Source organism: Mustela lutreola, chromosome 3 (genome assembly GCF_030435805.1).
Source record: "Mustela lutreola isolate mMusLut2 chromosome 3, mMusLut2.pri, whole genome shotgun sequence".
Taxonomy (NCBI): domain Eukaryota; kingdom Metazoa; phylum Chordata; class Mammalia; order Carnivora; family Mustelidae; genus Mustela; species Mustela lutreola.
In genome coordinates, this window is record NC_081292.1 from 170,112,879 (window position 1) to 170,130,552 (window position 17,674).

The 17,674-nt window shown below is 46.0% G+C and overlaps 1 protein-coding gene across 3 annotated transcripts in view; it reads right to left on the minus strand.

The window, feature by feature from the left end:
* Positions 1 to 16,802, minus strand: part of SPP2 (secreted phosphoprotein 2) — a 32,922-nt gene extending 16,120 nt beyond the window's left edge. The window contains exons 1-5 of one of the 3 annotated variants that reach the window (XM_059167650.1): positions 16,607 to 16,802; positions 9,102 to 9,203; positions 4,395 to 4,580; positions 4,180 to 4,304; positions 140 to 262 (exon numbers count right to left, since the gene is read on the minus strand). In XM_059167650.1, the coding sequence (XP_059023633.1) occupies positions 140 to 262; positions 4,180 to 4,304; positions 4,395 to 4,476 (330 nt within the window). In that variant the 5' untranslated portion in view covers positions 4,477 to 4,580; positions 9,102 to 9,203; positions 16,607 to 16,802. Of the gene's footprint in view, positions 1 to 139; positions 263 to 4,179; positions 4,305 to 4,394; positions 4,581 to 9,101; positions 9,204 to 10,850; positions 10,960 to 16,606 lie in introns of those variants that run through there. The other 2 variants (XM_059167648.1, XM_059167649.1) reach the window with 2 other exon arrangements.
* Between the last annotated feature and the right edge of the window lie 872 nt (positions 16,803 to 17,674).

Genomic DNA, 17,674 nt, shown 5'->3' on the forward strand with positions numbered 1-17,674 from the left:
AGTTGATGCCTCCCAGTGGGGCTGGATGCCAGGCAGGGGCCAAGCTCTCCTTATGACTTGAAACAGCTCCAGGTCATGGAAGAAGTGAGGTGCTCTGTCCTGCTAATTTCTGGGATATGGCGTTTCCTGCCAAACTTACCGCATAGTAGCCCCTTTGGAAGTCACACGTAGCAGGGTCTTCTCCAGAATCTCTCCTGCATGTTGTCTCCCGAATGCCAAACTCTAGGTCCATGTTCAAGCTGTCCTCATCCAGAACGTTGACCTTCACAAAAAACAGAGTATCAGTTTGCCTTGGGGAGCTTCTGAAGTTTACGATGCTACAAATATTTCTTCCTGCACAATGAGGAAAAGTTAGACTCTTTCCCTGGGAAAGCTGTTAAGTGGTTTTAGCAATCCCCCAGTTCCACCCCCACAGTCTGGGACCAGAAGCGCTTTTCCAAAGGCATATAACACTTTTTTTAAAAAAACGGAACCAGAACTTAGGTGTCTGAACTACAAGGTCAATGTTACTTCTAATGACTTAATTTATTGTTGATCCTCATGATTCAGAGATTCCTTTTTTGCAAATGTGCCTCCTCACCAAAATATATCATAATCCCCGAAGTCAATGTTCAGGGACTCTTTGCAGTCATCCATGGACAGGCACTGAGTGCCAAAGAACTTGAATTTCCCCATGCACACATTCCCTACTGAGACCAAACAAGGCAGAGCTCTGCCTTCTAGCTTCAGCTGTCATACTGTAGACAAGTGTCACTTTTATGGTTTATTTTGGACTGTGTTATTCTCATTTTTGTGGGGTTTTTTTCTTGGTGATTTTGCTGTTTCACATGGCCCCCATGTGTAGTCTCAGAGTGCTGTCCATGCTCCGAAGCACTAGAAGGTTTGGGTGTGCCACATGGAGAGGACATAGGCATTAGAACAGGAGCAGTGGTTCAGCAGGTACTAATTTAGTGTGCATGGTGACTTTATAGAACACAACTGCGACAAATAATGAAAACCAACTGTATTTTTAAGGGTCATTTTCCTAAAAGAATGACCCATAATTTCTTAATAATCCCTGAAATAAGAAATGAAGTTGTAAATACATCTCTGCTCTACTGCCCTACAGTACTCCCCCATCCTGCTTCCTGCTTGATCAGCGGTGGTCCATGAATGAGTTCTCACAATTGTCTATTCCTTTACACCAAGGGTGGGATACGGGGGGGAAACTTCCAGACATCGTGACAAATGTGTGATGCTCTGATGACACAGAAATCCCATGACTTAAAGATCACCCACAGTGTGTCCAGCCCCAAAGACAAAGTAGGGGAGACCCTGCGCAGCTTAGATTCCAGCTTAGATTACATACAGCCACAGAGTAAACACCTTAAAAAGAAGTTAGTAAGGTCATTCTAGAAGGTTTTGGTGTTATGAAGGAACAAACAGCGTGGTAATGGGGGTAGGGAGGAGAAAGTAGCTACTGTAGAGAAAGTGCCAGAGAAATCCTTCCAAGGCTTATAGAATGGGAAAGAGCCTGTCCTGTGTGGAAAAAGCAAGGCCAATGTCCTGGGGCAGAATAAGCCCAGCTGTTTTTGCTGGAGAAAAATGAACAAGAGGAGAACCATACACTATGATGTTTGAGAGACAGCTTGTGTCACATAATTTATGATCTTGTCACCCATGGGACGGTGTATAGATGTCATTCTCATTGCAATGGGGACTTCTCAGAATTTAAGAACTAAGATGTAAATCACTATGGGTACTGCAAAGAGACCACACTGGGGCAGAGACAAGATGGTGGCAGGGAGGCCAGTTGGGAGCTGCCATGACCCAGTACCCAACCATACCCTCAGACTCCAAAACTCTAGTCCTTTTCAGTCCTAGAGCCCACCTTGACAAGGCTGAGTCCTCACACATTCAACCAATTTCCCAGTGAGGAGAGGGTAGGGAGAACCCTCTGTGAGTGCCCTGACCACTCATGCATTGGGAAGGATGGGCACAGCTAGAACACTGTGTTTGGAAATAAAAGACAAACTCCAAGCCTGGGATGGGGGACCTTCACATCTCTGTCTAACAGTGGACAAAGAGTGCTCAAAGAAGTAAAGTTTTCTGAAAACAAATGAGACTAAAAATTCAGCTTTGACAATATTTATTACTGAATTTATTCATAATTTTAAAATATTAGATATTAAATCTGAACCTTATAAAAAAAATAATAAAGCCCTCTCCTGCTGGAGTGTATTGTTGGGTCTCTCCATTCAGATTGTGCTCCGGCAATTCCCTTAAAGCAATCCAATGAAAACAAACTGACGACACAAAGGCTGAGTTAAAAAGATGAAAATGTGGGATTTTTTTTGAGTGCAGATAATTTTATTGAACTATGAGATAAATTTGCAACCTTTCTTTGCATCTTTAAGCACTCTTTTCAGAATAAGAAAAAAAGCCTAATGGTTTTGCTTTTTCATCCAAACTCACTTTCAACCCATTAATTTCTACTTTGTGTTGTTTGAAAAAGGTGGGACAACTTCAATGTTTGATAATAAAGAATCAACTAGAGAAAATCCCAAATCCAGCATCCTTGCTGAGGTAAATCGTGGTATTTTGGAATTGCTATTTCACAATGCTCCTGTTTTACTTTTTAAAAATATGTTTTATACCAATATATGAAAAGGATCAAAAAAGGCCTTCTCCTACACGTTCATAGTGGGTGTCTCAGAGGAATGGATAATAGATAGTACTTTCGGTTTCTTCTTTCTTATTATATTTTCTAAACTTTGAGCATATTTTGGCTTTTTATTCCAAAAAGAAACAAAAATATCCGAGCAATAAAAAACCAATAGCAATTCCTTTTGGTAATTATAATGGTTAATTTTATGTATCCACTTGACTGGGCCATGATGTTGAGATATTTGGTGAAACACTGGATATTTCTGTGAAGGTGTTTTTTGGATGGGACCAACATTTTATTTTTTTAAAGATTTTATTTATTTATTCATGAGAGACAGGGAAGGGGGAGGCAGAGGGAGAACCACACTCCCCACTGAGCAACGAGCCTAATGTGGGACTTGATCCCAAGACCCTGGGATGAGCTGAAGGCAGACACTTAACCACTGAGCCACCCAGGTACCCCAGGACTAATATTTTAATATAGTAGGTTTGAGTAAAGCAGATCATCCTCCTTAATGTCGGTGGGCCCCATGTAATCAGTTGAAGGCCTGGATAGAACAGACAGTCTTTTTCCTGAGCAAAAAGGGATTCTGCCAGCAGACTGCCTTCAGATATGAACTGCAGTGTTGGTTCTTTCCTGGGTTTCCAACCCATCAGCCGACCCTAAAGATTTTGGATTTACCAAACCTCCATATAGTATAAGCTAATTCTTTATGATAAATCTCTCTCACTCACTCATTCGCCTTCTCCCTCTCCCTCCAAATCTCTCTCTTGCTCTCTCTCTCTCTCTCTCTCTCTCTCACACACACACACACACACACACACACACACACACGTTCTATTGCTTCTTCTCCCATCTTAGCACCCACTACCCTGGGGGAATTTCTGCTCCTCCCATGCCTGGACAGTGAGTAAGCCGTGAAGTCACCTGCGGACAGAGGAGGGAAAGGTAACTCTCTGTCCAGGCTCCTCATTTCCTTGGAAGTGAATTTCTGCATTTCTTTCTTTGCCAATCACAAACCAAGTCACTGGAAGCCCAAGAAAATTCACATTTCCCCATTTCCCTAAGCTAACAGGAAACAAACCATCACCAAATTGACAAAGGAAGTTGGGATTTCTTGGGCTTAAAAGCCAGAAGTTATTGCCTCCAAGTACAAGGAGCAGGACTGCTGAAATCGAGAAAGTCTCCTTTCTCATAAACGAGCAGTTCTTACTAAAACATCTCAAGAGGAACCATGGAGGCTGTGGATACAGAAGCAGAGCAGGACACATGCAGTGCAACATCTGGAAATGGGAAACCAGGCCAGAGAGAAGACACCCCAGAAGAATCCTGCATTCAAACGGGCTATGAGGCCTTAGGACAATAACTGTTATTAAATTCTTTCTCTGTCCAAAAACAGTATGAAAGAGAGGACTAGCTATTATCTTTTAAACCTGGAAAAATGTTCAAAGTTTACCCAACAGACAAAAAATAAATAAATAGCAGAAAGCAGCACATATTAAAAGGAATCAAGAAGATGTAAATGCACTTACTCTTTTTACGGAGCTTCTGAATGCCCGAAACAAATACGGGCTCAGAGATTGGGAATTCACTTTTGCCACAGACGCACGGAGGGCTTCCCTCAAGGAGGACGAGTCATAGTTGTACACCGGGAAACCTGGACCCACAAGAACACAGGGACATAGTGAGATGAGGCACGGGGGCCACAGCGTTTGGGGAAGGGGACCTGTGTCTTCGAGTTCCTTACCTGCACAAGATGGGTAGTTCATCCCAAGCACAAACAAGATCAATATCTTCATCACCATCTTCTCTGTTCCGGGAAGAATCATTTTAATTGAGAAGCAGCGAGATTGTTCTTATGTGTTTGGGGGTGACGAACAGCTCTTTTTCAGCTGGGGCCTGGCTTGCTGTCTCCAACTGGAGCAGTCTGCAGCTTAAACAGAAACAATTGATCCTGAGGTCAATATTCACTGCTGGCTCTTCCTATGGAAAGGTTCCAGTTTGAGGCTACTTTTGAAGTTTTGACCTCAAGATGGGACTTTAGCCCACGGCGAGAGACATCAAGAGGCTCGGGACTCTGTGTGCACTGTTTGTTTTTCTCTATTTTAATTTCATCCACATGTACTGCTTATTTCTCTTTATTGTAATTGCTTTTTTGTAAGGGAGGGGAGATATAATCTTATTTTTGGCAAAACCGTGAATTTTAAACTGATGTCAGTTTAGTTCTCTCTTGTGTTCCTGAAGATCCTGTAGTTGACTGTGTGTGGAAATTGTGTGTTATTTCAAGATGTTTTTGGAAATTATGACTGTAAATGAGAGGATTGCATATATAGGGCCTAAATAGGTGAAACGCATGTACCGCATACATAGCTATTGACCAGCCTTCTCTGCTAAAGGAAAATTTGCACGATTCTCATGTGCTATAAGATCCCAGTGTACCTGGAGAATACTAAAAAGGAGAGAGGATTTATAGTAAATAGTGTGTGTTATCAGCAGGTCCCTGTGTTCTCTTCCTTCAAGTTCTGCAGGAGAAGCAGAACTTGAAGGAAGACCTTCAGGAAAGGTGCTGTGGCTCAGAAAGACCTAGCCTGGAATCTTGGCTTCACACTCATCAAGTGTCTGCCTTCAGGCACTGTGCTTATTGCCTCAACCTCCTCATCTCTAAAATGGGCATAGATAGTAAAATATAAAGTGTGTTATTTATTGGGGTTCCCCAGAGAAACAGAACCAACAGGGTGTCTAGAGAGACAAACAGACCACAAAGGGAGACACAGAGAGAGAGAGAGAGATGTGTTAAGGAATTGGCTCACACAGTGGTGGAGAATGGCAAGTCTAGAATCTGCAAGATGGTCCAGCAGGCGGAAGACCCAAGGAGCGTTCAGTGCAATGCAAAGGCAATCTGCTGGCACAATTCCTTCTTGCTCAGGGAAGGTCAGTTTCTGTCTATTGATGCCTTCACCTGATTTGACAAGGCCCACCCCCATTATAGAGACTATCTGCTTTACTCAAAGTCTGTTGATTAAAATGTTAATCTCATTTGAAAATATATTTGGAGAAGCATCCAGAAAAGTGTTTGACCTAGTATCTGGGCACCACAGTCAATTTTCCTCCTAAAATTGACCATCACATAAGGATTAAATCACTAACACTTGGAAGATCCCTTGACCAATTAATCGCTCAATAAGTGGTAACTGCTAGTAAGAATGGAATTCAATACATACTTTCTCGTATCTGTTATGTATAAGGCAACAGGTCCAGAGAATAACTTAAGTAAATGAATGATCTAGCTCCTGCTTACACAAGGCAAATATGAGAGCCAGCAAGAGAAGCATCCATTGCTGTAAGAGTTCTTGGCAGTTCACTCACTCCTACTGACCTCACTCCCAGGTGGGTGTGTGTCTGAACTTGACCTTGACAGAAGCAGAAGCACCCACAGGGGAGGAGGGGACCTAGGCCAGGAAGACAGAGCAGAGCAGAGACCTCTGGGAAGGGGACTGTAGGCATTGATCAGGGACACAGTGTGGGACAAGATGTTGGTCAGAGGCAGGCCAGCCATTGTTACTGATAGGAAGGATGAAGAGGCGACATCAGGTAGATTTACTGCTACCACTGTGCCCTATTGGAAGTGTGGTATCAAGTATGAAATTAATATTTCCATGTAAGGCAATTCGATTAATCAAAATATTACCTCTGTCTTGCCCACCCTTTGTACAAAGGGTCAAAATCATGCCTCTGATGACATCACAGACTGGTGGGATCATGAATATTTACAGCTCTGATCCCAAAGACACTTTTTCTACAGGACTTATTCATCAGCACATTGCCACAGAGGTTATTTAAAAAAAAAAAAAAAAAAAAAAAACCCTAGATATTCTCAGGGTCCAATTTCCATTTGCTCCATGCAACATCTCTGGGTCTAGTAGCTTCTAGCCTCAGAAGTGGCCACCTGACTTGCCCCTATAGTCTCCGGTCATTCAGGTGTCCCCACAGTTCCTTGGGGGCACAAAACAACTTGGATCCCACAACTCGAATACTCTATTCCTTCTAACAAACAGTGATGACATTCCTCTTGCTTTCCCTGAGTCAGCTCCTTCCCATCATCCAGGCATCAGCTTAACTATCACTTCCTCAGAGAGCTTTCCTGAGCACCCCTCCACGTCATTTCTGCTTCCTCCCTTCCCACAAGTTATCACGATGCCTGGTGGTCTTGCTTGCTTGCCTCTTACTGTCCTTCACCTCCAGAAGACTACAGTCTCCGTGAGACAGGGAGCGTGCCCTGTCTTGTTTGTTCCACACCACATGTCAGCTAGGAGCCCACATGGTCTCTGAACCTTAATTCGGGTCTTCCCGTTTGGAGCCTACACTAATTTCTGGGGTGCCAAAGTTCACAAAGCAGTATGCTAAGAGATTTGTAATTCTCTTACTCTTAACCTGGTTTGAACTCAATTCCATTAGAGTCTTCCAGATTTAACTAACCGCACATCTGGCTCCAAACTCCAAGGTCTCATTAAATGAGCAATACTAATAAAAGTAATTGCAAAAGAATAGAGGAGATTAAGGAGACAACAATAAAATAATGTTGCCAGCACAGGGCTATTGGCTTTGTCTGTAGCTTGCTGGCATGAGATAGATCATTGCGGGTGTGGGTTCACATGGCTGTAATAAGACACAAGGCATGCAGTTGGTGCTCAAAAGCGATGGTCTAAAACTGCGTCATGTCTGGTAAACCTGGAATATGTATAAGCCATCTGTTGACATTCAGACCATCATGATTTTTTTTTGTTTTTTTGTTTTTTGTTTTTGGGGTTTTTTTTTTGCCTATCTGGCAAAAGGTATACAGCATAAATTCCAGCAGTTTTCTGCTATTCCAACAAAAATTATTTAGGTGAACTATTAAATGTGATGTAGCTATAAGTGAAAAATGTTGCAAAGTTTTTTTGTTTGTTTGTTTTACACAGCCCCTGGACATTTGCAAAAAATTTATCACGGGAAGCTTAACAAGCAATTGGGAAAAGTTTTAGTAAAGATGGATGGGCACCTGCATCACAGACTAAGATCCATTGCTATCATCTTTATCATTGTTTCTTTCATTTTGGTCATCTCTCTAGTGATATTAAACTTAAGAAAAATCACTAAGTTTAGAGCAAATGTAAACCAAATCATCTGATCCATAAATCACATCTTTTGCCTCCATCTTGCAATCTCATGTAAGAACATGGTTTCTCAACTCCTGAACTCCACTGTCAAGACGTACCTTGACTACCTATGACCATAACATTTCTGTGTCCTGGAAATGTCAATATTATTGCTGCTTTCATACTTTAGGGGATGATGTGATTACTTGCAATTCTCAAAGTGTGTTCCCCAGGTCAACTTCTTCAGCACCACCAGGGAACTTTCTAAAAAAGGAAATTCTCAACGCCCCCCACCCCAGACCTATTACGTCAGAAATTCTAGGGAGAAGACTCAGCTGTCTGTATTTTACACATGCTCTATGTGGTGTGGACACATGCTCAAATGTGAGAACTACCATGTAGAGCTACAGGTCTCAGCTGGGGCTGAGTTTGCTCCTCAAGGGCATGTGGCAATGTCCAGAGATACTTTGGGTTGTCAAAAACTAGGGCAGAGGACTCTACCGGGCATCTAGTACCCAGAGATGTTGCTGAACATCCTACAATGAGCAGGACAGACACCCCTCCCAATAACAAAGAGTTATCCAGTCCAAAACGTCTGTCATGCCAACATTGAGAAACCCTGATGAAAGGAAAGAAACTCTGATCAGTAGCCCTGTATTTTAATTATGGTTTCCTATAAAATTTTCATATATTTTAGTTTTGGTATGATATGTCCTATGAAAGATTTTATTTTTCTTTTAAACCTCACTCAACTTGTTTTTAGTTTTTACTAGCATCATTTTTAGAAAGCCTTCAGATTAAAGTCATAATTATTTACCTATATATTACAATTTCCCATTTTACATTTTAATTATTTAATCCATTTGGAATGAATTTTGATAAAAGCTGTGAAGGAATGATTTAGCAGTTTCTTTTTATGTATAAACCCCCTCATACTTAGGGTGTACAGTCACTTCTATTTCTTAACCAAACCACAACATATAAGAGGATGTTCTTCACCAAAACAAAGGAATTAGCTAAGTACAAGGAATCAGCTTCAACCTCATGTGACCAGAAATTCAACCCCATATTAAATGATATTTAAGTTTATTTTTCACATTAAAAAATTAAGTGTGATGATAGGCAGCCCAGTGCTTGTCTGGAGGTTCCACAATTATTAGGAATCTGGACTCCTTCAGGATATCCTAGCATTATGGTCCAAAATGGCAGCCAGAGCTCCAGCCATCACATTCTATTCCATGCAGCTTGAAGCAGGAAAGAGAAAGATGAGCCTCTTCTTAACACACTTTCCAAAGGTCACACACAACATTACTACTTACATCTCATGGACCAAACACAAGTCACTGGGGATTTACGCTCCACAGCAGAGAGGTGATGAGAACCACCAGGAAGACAATTGTGCAGGAGGCTAGAGGGTCATCCTTGAATAGAGAAAGGATCATATTAATAGAGTCTCTGGTAAAGAATTCTGAGAAGAGATTCAGACCCTTCATGTAGACTTTTTTTTTTAAGATTTTATTTATTTATTTGAAAGACAGAGATCACAAGTAGGCAGAGAGACAGGCAGAGAGAGAGGAGGAAGCAGGCTCCCTGCTGAGCAGAGAGCCCCGATGCGGGGTTCGATCCCACAACCCTGGGATCACGACCTGAGCCGAGGATAGAGGCCTTAACCCACTGAGCCACCCAGGCGCCCCACTTTGTGTAGACTTTGAGTTGTATTTCTGATTGGTATGGAGAAAATTAAGCAAATCTTTTTAAATGATGCATTGCTATTTCCAGGAAAAATAAATATTTGTTCAGGAAAGAACTCAGTTAAGAAAACTTTGGTTACAGTGTGATAACCAACATCAACCTCCAAACCACAGTAGCTTAAAACAATCAAACCTTATCTTTTGCTTATGCTATATGCTCTCTGCAAGTTAAAAAAGGGATGTTCTTCATCACAGTCACAAAAGACCCGGATGGATAGAACAATCATCCTCTAGAACATGGGTAATTAGCAATGCCCAATGCAAAGAGAGCCCTGGAGAATTTCACATCAGCTATTAAATGCTCTGAAGCTTGTTGGCCAGGTCAGTCACATGACATCCCCTCTATTCAAAAGTCCACCTGAAGGTAGACTCCCAAATAGATGACACAGAGCAACCGTGGCAACGACAAAAGGACATGCTGCGTTGCTGTGAAACATGCAGAAATAGTCATGATCACATGAGCACTGAACAGCCATGGTTGGCGGCACCTCTGGGAAATGTTTATTGCATGGAGGTGTGGGTGGGGAGGGGACATTAAAAAAAGGAATCTTCATCTTCCACAGTAGGAAGTCCCAGGAATTGAAAAATCTACAAATAGGAGTACAAGTCTATTATTTAGAAATATACACGTTAAAAAGTAGAACAAACAGGCAAAAGACTTTCAAGGGTTTGTCGCCATTCCTTGTTAGGCACAGACTGTTATTTTTCACTCTAAGCCTCATGGCACTTTTTGGCTTTTTAAAATATGTCAAATATTATTTTGGAAGGGAAAGAAATTAAATGTCAAATTTCAAGAGTGGGAGGAAATGCCTCAAATATTTGATAGCAATCGTCTCTTTATCTGTTGAATGCACAACACCACATGTCATCCTCTCACGAAAAAAGCGAGGAACACAATGAGATGCCTTATTGGTGTCTTTGCCCCTCGACTCCGTGTGCTCAGACCTGGAACAAATCCTGTGTCTGTTTCCATTTCCACAAGCAGCAAATAAGCACCATTTAAGAGCAAAGCAAACTACAGAACTCAATAACCCCCAAAGGAAGGATAATTTGCAGACTTTTATACTTCCAGTCACCATGTCTAATCCTGTGCTAACCCCTTGCGAGCCCAACAGCGTTTCTAAGAGACAGGAATCCAGAGAATTCTAAAACAACACTTTGTCCTTTTAAAAATGTAAATCAGCGGACATGTTTGCAGGCTCCATCTCTGAATGCCCTCCAAGGATTTATCGAAAAGCTTCCCTGATGCTTCCAAAATCTTGGGATTGCTTTGTGCCTTTCTGCGATTAATAAGAGATAGTAAATATTTTTTCCTACCTGTAAGATGTGGCTATTTTCAGACCAATCATTTCCCCCAAGCATATGCTTGTTTGAAGAACATGGGGAGCGGGAGCTCGTTGGGAACTAGCATGGCTCTGTCCTCCTGCAGGCTTCTGGAAGGGCAGCCAGCCCCTGGGGGCTGAGGTTTTCTCAGCTCTTTTCATTGACTCGCATGGATGTAAATAATGATGAGAGTCTGGCATCTTCTGGCCAGATGCCTTGCACTGTCCTGTCTTCCTTCGGACAACTATGATAAAGGGTTGGGGGAGAAGACCAAAGTAAAGGAATAAAGAATCTATAAATCCACCTCAAGCTTGAGGCTTCTCAAGCCTCACCTCTTGCAGCCTAATCCTATTATGCCAGTTGGAAACGGAGAATTACCTCTAGTTCCCCACCCCCCTGCAGGATTCTCTTTCTCATAGCTGCTCCCTCCTCCCAGCCCAGGCAGATGGAGATCCTGGGCCAAGTAGGGAGAAGGTCATGTTCTCAAAGAGGCAAAAACAAAGTCATGAATAATTTTCAAAGTGTTCCCCTGGTTTTGACGCAGTTGCTTGGATGTTTGCCATGTGCCAGGACCCTGCTGAGCACTCCCATCCCACAACCACCCCCTGAGGGATACTGATTCCACCCCCTTTGGGCAGACAAGATGACGGGGCCTAGATGGTAGGATTAATGGGAGAGTTCAGTGTGTTGTCCTGCTGCCTTCTGGCAGGTACACTTTTCACGGCCCTGGGGGTGATAAAGACTCTCCCCAAGAACACCATTGGAGGCTTAGAGCCATCTATTGGTAGAAGCACAGCCTGGTTAGTCAAGGCTCAACAGGAATTGTTGGGACTTCCTTCTTCCTTTGACCGAAACCTCCTTCTTGACCTTCTTCCTGGCCAAGCACTTGCCCCACAAGACTCGGGGGAGACCCCAGCTGCCTGCACAATTCACTGTGATTCCTTCTTGCTGCTCTGCCCGCCCATGTGGTCCCTGCAGTGGGTGCCCAGGACCTCCTCTGTTATCATGCTTTTCACATCCCATTAGGAACTTGAATTCTCTCATCTGTCTCATTAGAATGTGAGTGCTTTGAAGGAAGCAATGGTGTCATTTATTTCAAATAATTTATTTATTTTATTTTATTTATTTATTTGACAGAGAGAGATCACAAGTAGGCAGAGAGGCAGGCGGAAGCGGTCTCCCTGCTCAGCAGAGAACCTGATGTGGGACTCAATCCCAGGACCCCGAGATCACGACCTGAGCCGAACGTAGAGGCTTAACCCACTGAGCCACCCAGGCGCCTCTATGTCAAATAATTTAAAAAGTGATTGTAGAATGAATGAGGGCACGAATGAATGAATGCATGCGTGAGCTCAGATAAGGAAGCCAGAGTTTCAGGACCTGCTCCATCTCACATAACTAGTTACATGGGAACAGATCTAAAAGCTATGTCCCCTAACTTCTGAACCAGGGCTTTTCCCACCATCCTTTCCAGAACCTGCAACATTCTCCCCCTTTAGAAATCCCCACTACGATTTTGCAAACCCTGTGCAAGAAACTAGCTTACCCACTTGAAAGGGAATAGAGCAGAGATGAAAGAACTCGGAGGGGTAAAATCAGAAGGGGTACACATCAGAAGAAGAAAAAAGAGAACATACAACTATGAGAGGAAAGAAGAAACTTGGTCACCAAAGCCTCCACTTTGGTCAGCAGTGATCCCGGGATGTGGTTTGTCTCTTGGAAGCCCGAAAAGGGCCTGGGCTCATGATGTTCTCGTGCTTCGTTTTCCCACATCTTGACACCAAAGTCCAAGAAACATGCAGAATGAATAAAATAGTCTAATTTATATCAAGAACTGTGAAAGGTCTGACTGAGATTTCACCCAGCCAGGGATGGACATGGAAGCTGGGAGAAGACCCAACACTCCCGTGTCAGAGATGACGGGCAGCCTGTCAGTGACAGCAGCAGTCAGGGGACCCGCATGGTTCGTGTTGGTTACCTGAGCTCTGGGTCCGCCTGGGCGATGAAGAAGAGCCAGACTCTACCCACATATACAACCAACCATGCTGTAGGATTCCTGTTCTAGAGAACCCAGATCTTTCCTACCAGACAGTAGGGTGCCGGCCCTTTCTCCCAGAGGAAGACGTTACCTTCTTATCAGAAAGTTAGCAAACCTGTCCTTGGTCTTGAAGAGAGACCTTGTCTCAATCTTTCAAGGCTGTTCATCATATGAAAACCCTGAAACAAATTGTCCACAACAAAGGCAGATGTGCAGAGACATAGGAAACCAGCGACGAGTGCCTCCCAGGAAGCACCTGACCTAAGCATTCGCTCACAGACCGAACATTCGCCAACAGTCATATGCCAGGCACTGCACGGCTCACTGGTTATACATCGGGAAGCAAACCTGACATAGTTCCTGACCTTGGGGAGCTTACACTGTGGTGGGTGGGGAGATGAGTATTCATCCAAGATCCCGTAAGTACACACAAAATGACTGTAGTGACAAAGAACATCAGAGGAGGCTTGGGGGTACCTAGCAGCAGAGCATGGCATCCTCTGAACATGTGTCACCAAAGAGTCTGAGCTTTGGATGAGGGATGAAGGCTGTGCTGGAACCGATGAAGCAAGGAAGAGAGAGTCCCAGGCAGAAGGTGTAGAATGAGCGCACGCCCAGCAGCAGAGAGCAGGTCACCTCTGAGTAGGGAAAACACATGGCTTCCCCACCACAGGCCCATTGCCCCAGACCCCTTATTCATAGCAACCACTGCCTCTCTCTGGGGTGTCCTGTGAGGAACTGAGGGGGCAGAGCTCAGGGAGGGGGAGCATTTGTCAGACGAGGCTAGAAAGGTAAATAGTACCAGAGCATGAAGCGCCTCAAGGTCATTATCCTCAGAGCATCAAGAAGCTGCTTAAGAGCTTTAAACAAGAGGGTCTCATGATCAGGTTTTCCCATTGAGGAGGGCACTTTGGCCCAGCTGTGGAGTCTAGAGGAAGTGCATAATGCATAGTGAACAGGGAGAGTTGGAGTCAATTGCTGGGGTTGGGATGGGGCTAGTAGCAGTGGAGAAGGAGAGAGTGGTTAGATTTCAGAGACATTTGGGGTGCCACTGCCAGGGTATGAAGTGAGAGGAGAGAGGGCACCCAGGAGGACCCCAGGATTTCCACCTGACATGGCTGGTGGAAACACTGGACAGTGTGAGCGGAGAGGCAGCGCGGCCATTGGGTAAGCAGACATGGATCCCAGGTGGAGACCTGGGCTGGACGTTACAAATCCAGAACCTGACACCATGTAGACAGTAACTGAAATTGTGAGCATGAACGAGAGGCCCCAGAGTGGCACGAGGAGAAAGCCCAAGACAGAGCCGTAAGAATGTCATCATTGATAGACAAAGCGCATAGAAGGAGTTCCAAAGGCAACTGGGAATGTGCCATCAGAGGTATGAAGAAAACTCACAGACGGTGGTTTCCAGAAAGCCAAGAGAAGAGGAGAAAAAGGAAGACGGAAACCATCACCAGTGTCAAATCTGCTGAGATTCAGGGTAAGAGGACGGAGAAACGCTGTTGGGTGTGAAGGCGCTGGACTCACTGGTGATCTTGGGAAGAGGTATTTGTGTAGGAGAGCTGATGCCTGAGTGGGAGGGAAAGAAATGGAGACCATGAACACGGGACATCTGTGACAACCCAGACCATGAAAGAAAGGGACAGGAAGGCCGATGGAAAGATGGGGAGCAGAGGCTTAGCTTTTTGAGAATAGGAAAGGTTTGAGCAGATGGAAATACTTCCAATGAGAGACAGTCCCTTGAGAAGGAAAGAGGTTAAATGAAAGTGGGGAGCTGTGGCCCACATTTAACCTGAGGTGCACCGAGGGGAACGAGGGAGGACTGACGTGGAGAAGATGAAGGACAGGGCCTGGGTGGCAGTGGGGAAGAGGAGAAAACCCTGGGTCTGGGTTCGGGGAGGTCTCTAAATCTGGAGGAGGAAGGTTGAGTGAGAACCCATGGGGATGGGGGAGTAGGTGCAAGGCTGTTTGCCAAGAAGGAGATGGAGGCAGGGGAGCCAGAGGCTAGTGAGGATGGTGGGGGTCTGGCATGGCCACTGCAGAGAGAGGGGGCAAGGGAAACAAAGAGGGTCAGACAGAGTGTGTGTGTGCCTGTACACACGCACACGAACGTGCAGTCACACGCGGGACATGACCCAGCCTCGCCTGGACACACGCACACGAACGTGCAGTCACACGCGGGACGTGACCCAGCCTCGCCTGGACACACGCACACGAACGTGCAGTCACACGCGGGACATGACCCAGCCTCGCCTGGACACACGCACACGAACGTGCAGTCACACGCGGGACATGACCCAGCCTCGCCTGGACACACGCACACGAACGTGCAGTCACACGCGGGACATGACCCAGCCTCGCCTGGACACACGCACACGAACGTGCAGTCACACGCAGGACATGACCACACGCAGGACATGACCCAGTCTCGCCTGTACACACGCACACGAACGTGCAGTCACACGCAGGACATGACCACACGCAGGACATGACCCAGCCTCGCCTGGACACACGCACACTAACGTGCAGTCACACGCGGGACATGACCCAGCCTCGCCTGGACACACGCACACGAACGTGCAGTCACACGCGGGACATGACCCAGCCTCGCCTGGACACACGCACACGAACGTGCAGTCACACGCGGGACATGACCCAGCCTCGCCTGGACACACGCACACGAACGTGCAGTCACACGCGGGACATGACCCAGCCTCGCCTGGACACACGCACACGAACGTGCAGTCACACGCGGGACATGACCCAGCCTCGCCTGGACACACGCACACGAACGTGCAGTCACACGCGGGACATGACCCAGCCTCGCCTGGACACACGCACACGAACGTGCAGTCACACGCGGGACATGACCCAGCCTCGCCTGGACACACGCACACGAACGTGTAGTCACACGCGGGACATGACCCAGCCTCGCCTGGACACACGCACACGAACGTGCAGTCACACGCGGGACATGACCACACGCAGGACATGACCCAGTCTCGCCTGTACACACACACACGAACGTGCAGTCTCACGCAGGACATGACCACACGCAGGACATGACCCAGTCTCGCCTGTACACACACACACGAACGTGCAGTCTCACACAGGACATGACCCAGTCTCCACCCCCTTCCTCCTGTCCGCTCGCCAGCCCGGTGTCTGTTCCCAAACTATCCCTCACCAGGATCATCCCCACAATACGCGGTGGCCTGAGGAACCCAGCAAGAACGTCTACTCCCCAGAGGGCTGAGGAAGCCGGCCAGGGGGAGAGAAACTGCGAACACTCAGCACTTCACGTCTGCGCTTTATCCCTGCCCCATCTCCAGAAATGAATTCAAAGCAACCCAAAGGACCGAAAAGAGGCGGCCATCAGTGTTCTGACCCAAGCCGTTTCCATTATCGATTATTATCCGGGGAGGGGCAGATCCCGAGGGTTTCAGAGAGCAGGGAGTCCGGGTCATGCATGGTTCAGCTCAGCCCTCCCTTCTCCTACCATCTCAGCCGCGGGCTGAGTTGAAATACGGGAGGATTAACCCAGGCGCAGTGGACCCAGAGGCAGGCAGCGCGTGCTCCATGCTAGTGAATTTATCTTCCCTTCTCCGAGCCTAAAAAAAAGTGCTCGGTCCCAGTCAGGTGCTTTTCATTCTGGAAACGAAAACCTCCTCTCTTTTTAATAAGGGCAGAAACGGTGGCCCTTACTTACGGAAGGATTTGAAGAGGAAAGCTCACAAAGAAGGGACTTAAATCCAGAATTCTGCAGCTGGACCACAGAGTGCTGTCAGGAGTGTGAGGAAATTGTTCTCCTGACCTGGAAACAACCCTCACTCGGAATGAGTTTCCTGCTTCCTGACGCTCCAAGGACAGCAGGGCTCAGAGCCTGGGGCTTCCAAGGGTTAGGGGGCTGGTGGGTAGAGAGTTAGGTGTCCACAGGGTGCAGAAGATGCTGATGGTGTCAGGTCTGGGCTGTCCCTGGGGTGGGAGCGGGCAGAGAAATCTGCAGGGAAAGCGGTGGGGGTGGAGGGGGGGGGGGTTTGCAGAACCTGCCCTGGGGTGTCTTCAGTTCTGGGTCACTGAAGGCGCAGGGCTCAGAGAAAAGCATCCATAAACCACCTAATCTGCCTAAAGAAAACTGACAGCAGAGTTTGAAAGGAAACCATTCCTGGAATAATCCGAGAGTGCTGCAGCTTCTGCTGGGCAGATTCAAGAAAAAGCAGAGAGCCTCGGGGGCCAGGGGAGGGGGAGGGCTTCATTTTGCCGTGGGAGCTTTCTCCAGAAGCCGTCTCCATCAACCTGGAAGGGCATTTTCTCTTTTATCCATCATGCATCTCAGAAAAAAATTAACTAGACCCCAAAGCCGTTTGCCAGCACTGAAATGAAAGAGGGACGGTGGAGGGACAGTGAGGGTGGGCAGGGAACCAGGACAGAGCACCTTGCCCTTAACCGTGCACCAAGCCAGAGTTCTGGCAAGTCCTGGAGAATCAGGGCTCGTTCTTCTGGACTTACATAAAAGCACTAAGTCAGGGTGAGTACGTGCAATTGTCGCTTCTGTCCATAAGAAATTATTGCAAACAGTATTCCCCTACCTCATAACTCAGGGGGAAAAAAAATAAAGAAAGAAAGAAGGGCGACTAAAACTCTTAATTGGGGAGCTATGTCCTTTTTTGGCTTATTTTAAAAATAAAAACAAGGCCTTCTGCTATGTGAAGTATGCAGTTTGGGGTCATGATTGCAGATGTGCCTTAAAGCCTTCGTCCGCGCGGGTTCCCCTGAG